General features: G+C 42.6%; 1 protein-coding gene across 1 annotated transcript in view; it reads right to left on the minus strand.

The window, feature by feature from the left end:
• LOC138043689 (putative leucine-rich repeat-containing protein DDB_G0281931) overlaps nucleotides 1–10,000 on the minus strand; it is a 16,443-nt gene that overhangs the window by 2,357 nt on the left and 4,086 nt on the right. The window contains exon 2 of the mRNA XM_068890087.1: nucleotides 1–3,001. This exon is cut by the window's left edge and continues 2,357 nt beyond it. Coding sequence (XP_068746188.1) covers nucleotides 1–3,001 — 3,001 coding nt within the window. The remainder of the gene's footprint in view (nucleotides 3,002–10,000) is intronic.

Consider the following 10,000-nt stretch of genomic DNA (forward strand, 5'->3'; position numbering starts at 1 on the left):
GACGAGGACCTGATTGGATTCAAAAGTGCATATCTAATGTTCATAAAGGAGAAATGAAGGGTGAGAAGAACCAAGGTCTCCGCTGTGTTTTCTAATGCGATTTTTTGGTAGGAGTCCCGGAAGGGCCTGAAGAGAAGCTGGAAGCAAAGAGACGCTATAAGGACAAGGCAAACGGCAATGGTCTGAAATGACAGTACCCGCGGGATAAACGATAGTGAGAATGCGATTAGCATACGACGAAGGAGAAAAAGGATCTCGAAATAGGAACGGTACTCCTTTTTATACGGCAGATAGATAGAGCCAAGCCAGCTGTCCAAAGTCTCTTGTTCATGCGGGTCAAGTTGGTCTCTTTTGCCAACGTACTTCTGGAGCAGTGGTAGGAAAACTGCAAACGGTACCGCAAAAACATAAATAACAAGAGCAAGCCAACCGAATGCCAGTAACAAGGTGTAAGTAGGACCATTGCACTGCAGCCAAGGCGCCTCCAAAAAGTAGCGGTAACCACTGTCGTCACCGCATGAAGCCAGGACAGAAGCAGTTTTCTTGACAATGGGGAAATAGGTTAGGTTCAGGGACACGATAGAAAGGTGGAGACAGTTATTACGCAAAAGGAATCGTCTGTCAAGTAAGCCACGAAATCTGAGAATAGCATTCGCTAAAGCATAATAAAGAGAAATGGCCGCAATACAGATGACAGGCAGAAGAATTAAAGCTATCAGGCCACCGAGTGGCGTGAACAAACTCGGAAAAACGCAAGCCAATCCAGAGAACCGAAAGTTTAGCACGTTGCTAACGAAGCGTTGAGCCTCAAGAACTTCTTCTGGCCATATATCGCTGCTGGAAATCAAAGCGTCTAAAGTCTGAAAATAAAAAACACCGATCTTCAAAATTCCGCTAGCAGCCTTACCCCTTCCCGCCAGGCCAATAAGCAGGGCCACAACATTGAGTTCAAGTAGCCAACCAGGAATTATTCGAAGCATGGCTAAAACTGCAAGGAGAATGACTTGCATAAACACGAATAAGACTGAAAGAAAACGCTTGTTCTCGTAAAAGACAGAGAAGGCCAGAGTTAGCAACGCCATAGTCAGCACAGCAAGCGCCGCCAAAATGTAAACACTGGTCTTTGATTTGGGACAAGCGAAACAGAGTATTCCCTGTTTGTAGAAGCCTCTTTCACACTTCGAACAAAATCGGTCTTTGCTTCCTTTCATACAGATGCACGAGTCCTTACAAACTGTAGTTAGCCTCGACAAGGACTTATTTCCGTCCTCTTCCCATTTAATGCCACAATAGCAGATTCCATGTGGGTTACATGACGTAATTACTTGAGAACTAGTACCTATGACCTGTGAGCACCTGATCATGTGAGTCACGTTGTTGTCACGCGACGAAGGCCAATATCCAGCTTTTATGACCATATTCTGCACAGGGAGCATTTCGTCTTTACACACCGCACCTTCCATACAAGGCAAACAGGTGTTGCCTGATCCGTAGAAACCGATATCGCAAATGCAAAGACGATAATGGTAGTAGCTGGGATCCAAGATCACTAAGCCATTGTTGTAGCTAAGTCGAGCGTTCGGGCATCTAAATCTATCCGAAGGATTTCTGCGCTTTAAAGTTGTCAAATCTACCGTTATGTAACTCGGTAATGCTCCACTTTCATCCTTTTTCTGCATGTGGGGATTTTTTGAAACGTCAAGAGTTTCCAACGCAAGTAGTTTTGCAAACTGCTGAGGAATTTGTCCAGAAAGGTTGTTTGCTGAAACATCAAGATTGAGAAGAAACAGCATGTTATCAGGCGGTGATGGAAGATCTCCGGAAATATAGTTGTCGCTCAAATCCACAGAGATAAAGCTTTGGAATTCCCACAGATTTGAGGGAATGGTGCCAAAGAAATGGCATAAGCTTATGTTTAGAATACGTAATGATTGATTGATCGGTCTTATGGACGCCAAAAAGTCGTCGAACCGCATGGTCAACTCTTTATTTCCTGCCAGAACCAGCACCTCCAAAGACTGGGACTTAAATTGAAGTCCTTTCTCCAGTGAGGTCAAACGATTTTCTCGAAGGTCCACGATCTGCAACATGAGAATTGCGCCAATGCCTTTCGGGATTATTCCTGTAAAATGGTTATTTGCCAAACTTAAATGCCACAAGTTTGCCATGTTGTCGATCGTTGAGGGAATGTCTCCCCAGAAATGATTTCCAGGCAAGAGACACTCGATCATCGCAGGGAAATACAATCCAAATTTATCTGGCAGCGTTCCATTTAATCCAGCAAGTGAAAGATGCATAAAACGCAGAGATGACAAGTTGAACAGATTCTCAAAGCCTCCTTGCAAATCTCTAGTAGCTTCAAGATCCAAAAACCAGAGTTTTTTCAATTTACTAATGCTTCTTGGAATTTTGCCATGCAAGTTATTTTCCCCGAGACTAAGTACTTGCAGTTCCGACAAGTTTCCAATGTCCTCAGGAATTTCCCCAGAAAGTTTATCCTCCATTTGGCAGCAAAGTTGAATTTTCACCAGAGAATTCATCTGCACGAGAATTTTACCAGGAATCTGGCCGGACAGCTTGTTGAAGGCAAGATCAACTCGTAATACAGTAGTCATGTTGGCAGAAAGGATCTCGCCTATATCACCTTCCAATCCGTCATTACTTCCAATACACAAGCCCTGCAAATTTCGCAACATCCACAGGCTTGTTGGAAGGGTACCAACCAAGTTGTTGTTTGTTAAGAAGAGGCTTATAACGTAGCGGCTTGTGTTGTCGCATGTTACGCCATACCAGAGGCAATGCGATACTGAGTGGTTTCCCCAGTGCGACGAGTTGTACCAACTATGGCCTCTTGTTTGGTTAAATATCTCCATGAGGACAGCTCTTTCTTGCTGTGGTTTGACTGTTGTATCCAATGTAGTATTAGGAATTGGGATCTCATGCAAACAACCATAAGCGAACTTTTCATCGTAGGTCAGGGGTACAAGTTTACTCGAAATGGCTGAAAAGAAAACAAACTACGACGTCAGTAGTGTCTGATCAAGTTTACACGACGTTACCTTTCACGTTACTGGCTTGAAACGAAAATTTGATGAAGCTGCGAGGAAAAATTCCGTTCATTCTTCGTCATCGTCGTTTATCTTCAGACCTCCATTTCCCACATTTACAAGAAGCTCAAGACCTTGAAGCATTTAACGCTAGTTCAGAACTGGCGATGGAGTCTTTTAAATTTCCTTATTTGGATGGCGTAGCTCGTGCATTTTCCCACGCGTGCAGCGTCGATCATATTTTTGTCCATATTTGGGCATAAAATCCACAGCGTTGTTGCAAGGAAGAAGAGTTGCAAGTTACACGCTTCAAGATCATGTGCTTCTGCATTCAAAGAGCAAATTCTTTGTTTATGCAAAAGCGCCTTAATCATGGCGAACCTTCAAAATGACCTGTAACAGGAGCCCATCTGGAGCGTGCAACTTCCATACAGCGTCTGTGAAACGGCGTTTTCACAAGTAGGTTTATTTTCAGACTAGTCCTTCCCGCGAATTAGGTCAAAAAACAAAGGCATTTTCGGTTCGGGGACCATATGACGTCAGCCAGGAGCCGATCACCTGGAGCGTGCAACTTACCTTTTTTCGTGCAACGGCGTTTTCACAAGTAAGGTTATTTTTAGATTGAATTTCTTGCGAATGAGACTCCCACAGGAGCCCGATAACCAATTACAAGAAATTAAACTGACGTCATAGGGTCACCGAACCGGAACTGCCTTTGTTTTTTGACCTAATTCGCGGGAAGGGCTAGTCTAAAAATAAACCTACTTGTGAAAACGCCGTTTCACAGACGCTGTATGGAAGTTGCACGCTCCAGATGGGCTCCTGCGTCAGCTTAATATCTTGTAATTGGTCATCGGGCTCCTGTGGGAGTCTCATTCGCGGAAAATTCAATCTAAATATAAATCGGTCTGTGAAAACGCCGTTACACGAACACAGTAGAGTTGTAGGCTCCGGGTCATGGGTCCCTGCCTGTAATAATTACATAGTCTTGCCGTTTGGGAAACGACATTACCTGCAGCCGTCACACAATTCAGGGATTCAGTTGAGCTGCGATCTTCATAAGAAGTCGTTAGGATGCTGCCACAGAATAGTTCAGTTTTTCGATGTTCGCTTGATGAGATTGTTTTATTCCAAGGTCTCAAGAACCGCCCCCCCCCCCCCCCACCTTCAATTGCACACTAACCCCACCCCCATTTCCCCTAAACTTGCGCCCTAAAACAGCCAACGCTTACAGGGAAAGTGGGGGGGGGGGGGGGGTGAAAAATTTACTGTTATTAACTCCTTTGAAATCAAAATGTCGAATATAGAATATCTAACTAATTAGTTTTCCAAAGAAAAGTGGTGCATCGTCAATGATGACTGAAGGACCAACTCTCGAAACCTCAGCTTCCAATAGCGTTGTGAACTATTACTAAAAATAGACTTTGTCACATGAGCCCCCAGCGTAGACTCCGGCAAACTATTTCGATCTACTGAAAGGAACTGTATGCGTGAGGTAAGCGATAGTGAAGGAAATAAGAAGAAAACTTTAATATATCGATTTAGCCAAGCCTAAAACTGGAGCTCCCCGGGTTATTGGAAATAAAACGTTTTGGAATTGTCCGCGTTTTGGTGTTTCCGGTTACTACTTAATTAAATCAATTTCTTGGTTTCTTCTGTAGTTCCAATCGAAAACCAGTACCTGGTCAGCGGTACACTTAAAAAAAAAGCTGACCTCGATGAGCTCTAACTTGAGGTCGAGATATGCTCACGTGATACTGGCCAGAGGATATCTTGTTTTGACAGGTGTCAATTGACCATAACATGGATTTCCAATATCAAAGATGTACGCTGTAAACTACAATGTAGCTGGAATGTGGCCGTGGATTGGTCAGGTGATGCTGGTCACATTGGCATAGATAGCGCGGTGGACGGTCGAACGCGGGGAGCTAGTTTCTAAAAAGGAGGAGGAATGGTTAGTTCCAAACACTGTTGTTGGGGTGATTGTAAATCGGACTCACAATTTCCAGATAAATGACCTTACATTGCCGAAATCTCTCAAAGAGTTGCAGAAATCGGAAGAGAAAGTCTTCATACCGCTGCCAAAACCATCGTAAGACGTCGAGAAATGTAAGTCTTGACTAATCAATTGAACACGAGAATTCGTTATGGTGAAAAATGTATATTTGTGCTCTAAACTGGCCTGGAGAAAAAGGCCCCACAGCAGAATTTCCTGATGCCCACCAGGCGTAAAATAAGAAGGTTCATAAAGGGAAAGTATTACCGCTTGGAATAAAATTTTTTCCCATTCTAGTTTTGAAAAAGGCACGAGACTTTGATATACGCCTAGAAAATAAAGGATACCTAGAGAGTAGTGTTAAAAGGCATCTCTCTGAACTGAAATTCTCCAAAAGAAAGAGGTCATGCGCTAGTTAGGCATGTTAAGGCATGGTTCACTTGATTATATTCCAAAGTAAAAGTTAGAAAGGAAAATGTTGTTCAATGTTACTGAGACTTGGTATGTGTCCTATATTAAGCATCCTTAATTGGACAGATCGTTCACAACATTCAAAGTTTGGTCACGTGACCTATAATTGGATGCTAAGGAATAAAATGTTCCCTTCAAAATGGGGCGTACTAAATGGAATTTCGACTACTTTGTTTTGGTATCAATCTCTTGCTATTTGGGTACTATTTAGGGATTAGCCTTGTAAGCAGGTCCATTACAATTACTAATCACGTAATTAAGGAAAATAGGTCACGTGACTTCAGAAAAAGCTGCAATTCTCATCATTTAAGTTACAAATGTAACCATAAAAAGCAAAGCATGATTTCACGTAGTTCTGCTTATCAATTTGTTGCCAAAAGTTTTCAAAAATATGACGCCGAACTTCACCCCATTTTAGAAAATTCATTTTGTGACGTCACACGGCAAGTGATAGCACGTGTCATAGAGACACTTGTCCTTCGGCCATTGAAGTTTTATAAGAAAAACAACACATAAAGCGGTGATAAACATAATGGAGAAATGCATTTTATGAAATCTGACTTGACGTTTCGTATGTGGCAACATACATTTTCAAAAGTAACCGTTATTATATGAAAAACTATTTAAGTAATGGTCCGGCTAAGAAGCAGGCAGCCCAGCGGCAAAAGTACTTAGAAGCTGCTGCTCCAATCGAGGCATCTGATTGGCTAATATCGGAAAATGTCGAAAAAAGATGAGAAAAAAATGAAAAAAAAGCCTTTTTTGGATTTCTTCTTCCCCATGCCCTTGATCTCTGTCTCTCGGCCAAATTTGGGCATTGTTCTATGCGCCATTCGCCAATCGGCAAATGGCGCATAGAATCTTGACGATATTTACAAACATAGTTTTTGAAGGCATAATGATTTGTTCTACGAAACAGAATCTAATTTTTTAGACGGCAAGTCGATTACATTTTTCATTGAAATTCAAATTTCGCGCTTTTAGCTGCTTACACCAATGGGAACAGCCGAACTTAATTTGATTAAAAATGTTGGCACATTTTAACTAACCGACGCTATTGCCGCGGGCTATTGTTTTTCTGCCTGCTTCTTAGCCGGACCATTACTTAAATAGAAATTGTGAGCGATCTGGGTAAGACTTAAAAATAGCAGTGACACATTAATAAAGTGCCAGTTTGTCACTGGTAAGATTTGCACTTATGGTCGGGTTTAATTCCTGTACATGTATAAACAACGTTTATTTTGCAATGGTGATCGATTTTTTCAGACGCGAGAATTTCAAAATGATCCCATTTTATGTTTAGTCTCCTACGCAGCCGTTCTTTGTGTGGTCACGCAACGCTCCTCCCCACACCACACAAAGAACGGCTGCGTAGGAGACTAATTTTATGTTATGTGCAGTAGTCATAATACTAGGGGTAATCGAAGCTTAGGCGAGTGCGTTCGATGTGTGTAGGACGGTACAGGTTTGGTACAGGTAGAAACTGAGGGGGAAGGGTGGATGGTTCGTGCGATAGGGAAATGTTATTACAGTGGAACCCCGATACAATGATCCTCGATATAACGATATCCCCGGTATAAAGATAAACATGCTATGTCCCGGCAAAAGTTACAGTAAAATGTATGGGACAGAACCCCGATATAACGATCTTCAAGATAACGATATTCCCGATATAAAGCTGAGTTCTTAGCGTAACGAGCGTAAAATCTTCCCCGATATAAAGATATTACAGCATCAGTACGCACATACAACTTCAAATGTTTAAGTTTTGTTTTGTTTTGTTTCCCTTTTACGATTCATACCACAGACTTTGTTGTGTAACCTTGATAACGTCTAATGCTTTGCAAATTGTGAGTCATTTGATACTCATTACAAGTTTAATTTATTTGGAATTCTACAAGTAGACAACTACTGAAAATTACTCTAAAATGAAACTGTTACTTGCAAGTCTTTTCAGCTTGTGGTATTAAAGACCTAAGATTACTTTTCTGTGCTGAACTCTGGGACACAATAAATTCAGTTTGTTGATTTCAATGCCGTAAATATATATCACAAGTCATAATGAAATGGCGCCGACGAGCGTCATATCTCGGTAGATTTACTTTGTGGCACAACGGCCGCCGAGCAAAACAACCCGGTTTGATGCAAGCGCGAGGAGTCGCACACATTTTCCAAGGACAGTGACGAACCATGCTTAATCCAAAGTAAAATTTTACCGACTTCAGTTGACAGACCTTCAGCAATCTTTCAGCTCTTTTCAACGATGAACGATGGAAGATTATCACACCTCACCAAACGCTAGAATAATGAACGCCGTAGCCTGCGAGCAGGCTCACTTGTTAGGCAAGGGCGGCGGAGCCGCAACCGCGAGCCGGCGAAGCAGGCGAGAAGAATTGGGCGAGGAAAAGTGAGCCTGCACGCGAGCTATTGATTTTTGAATTCCGCCCCTCGCGAGGTGTCAAGTCGGCATTTCACATGTATCAGATAACTATCCAATAGGAGCGAAGCAAAATGTAAATAAACATGACAAAAATACAACGGGACGCCTGATCGCAGGTTAGCGCAGTGCACGTGAAGACTTTCGCAGAGGATGGTCAAACCTCTTCATGGACGGCGCAGAAACCTCGAAGAAAGCTGTGAAGAAAAGCGAGAATCGAGCGAACGATTGTTGCCGAATGTGCAAATGTTCTTTTAATGTTAAGTATGGAACCGGAAAATCTGGCGTATGTCCACACAAAATTTGTGCATAGCCTCAAATCGCGATGGCAGCCGTAGTGAAGTTTTGGCCTCGATGTCCAATAACATAACTGTTGTATTTATTAAATCCCCGAGTTTGTCCGAACGTGTTTGTCTTCCGTGCGCCCGATCGATGTATTTTCTATCCGGAAGATAAACAAAGAAGAAGTCACGGAATTCATTGAACAAGCAAATAGCCACCATCCCACTATCAAGTTCAAATATCCGACACAGAAACAACATTCCTTGACACAAATGTTTTCAAAGGCGAGAGATTTATAAAACAGTCTGTACTGGACAAAGCTACTGAAACATTTCAGTGCACGCATTTCTCAAGTTGCCACCCACCAGGGGTCAAAAAGGGCTTCATTATTAAAAACAGCATTCAAAACTGCAATTCACAAATCTCATCGAAAGAGGGTACCCGGCCCTAAAACTCTCGTTTCCATAATTCTTTCAGAAATTACATTTCAGGAGAGAAAACATCCCCTACAACAGAAACGTGAACAAAGCACGCAAATCTTGCCTTTTGTAACACAATATCGCTCATCAGCGCCTAACTTGAAGCAAATACTAATACAGAATTGACATTTAATTCATCAACAACCATTGCTTAGCACAATATTCAAAGATCCCCCTATCGTCTCATACAAAAGAGGCAGATCCTTAAAGGATATACTCGTCCGTCTTACACGTAGATGCCTGTCACTCCATTGTTATCACTTCGATCGCCGTAGAGAACAGCTGAAAAATAAAAGTCTTGCCGAAACCGGTCGCCAACACAGCGAAGACATCCCTCCCTTCCAGTAAACAATTCACAGCTATTTTCTGCTCTTGTTTTAGTTCAAAACGTAAGTCAGAATTGACTGAAAGCTTGAGGAACGCTCCTTGAACGAAGTCTGTTACCTTGGAAGTGTGACGTGAAATGCACTGAGGTTGCACTGGATTCTGTCACCTGTCATTTTTAACCAATCGGATCGCTGCGTTTGTCAGCGAACGCGGGGAATTCAAAAATCAATAGCTCGCGTGCAGGCTCACTTTTCCTCGCCCCATTCTTCTCGCCGGCTTTGCCTACTCGCGGTTGCGGCGCCCTTGCTTGCCTAACAAGTGAGCCTGCTCGCAGGCTATGAACGCCGAGGACGCACAAATCACCGCGTGCGTTAGTTCGTCAAAATGAGGCAAAACGTAACCAAGCGCCTCAAAGCGAGGCAAAAGTGTGTCGACGACGAAAATGCAATCTCGAAAAAACTTCCCTTACAACACAAATTAGGGGTTGCGTTCTCGTACCTCGAACGCAATTATCAGCAATAGCTGATGCGTGTTCATGTTTGGAGAGCGCCGCTTCGTTTTGCCGATGTAGAAGTCATCGCAATCCCAAAAACTTGCCTTGTAAACAACCTTCGACCTTTGGGAACGATTCAAGCAATCTTTGTAGGGAAAGAAACATTTGATTCGCCGAGCCGGTTAAGAAAAATAACTTTGAGATTAACCATGGAACAAAACTCATGACACAAGATTCAAGGCGTTTAGAGATCTGGTCACTCTCCGACAAACCCAAAAAACTATAGTAACAAAATGATCAAATCTTTCTTTGGGACGGTAGAGATGGGGATGTTGGGCTTGCTTCTATTTTTCTTTAGAACATCAATATTGAATGTGATTATTCCTTGAGGGAACCCATTTTGAAGAAGGAGGTTTCGTAAATCCTTGAGGGCAGATTGAAGGAACAAAGGAGTAGAGCCATAGGCAG

Source organism: Montipora capricornis, chromosome 3 (genome assembly GCF_036669925.1).
Source record: "Montipora capricornis isolate CH-2021 chromosome 3, ASM3666992v2, whole genome shotgun sequence".
NCBI classification, from domain to species: Eukaryota; Metazoa; Cnidaria; class Anthozoa; order Scleractinia; family Acroporidae; genus Montipora; species Montipora capricornis.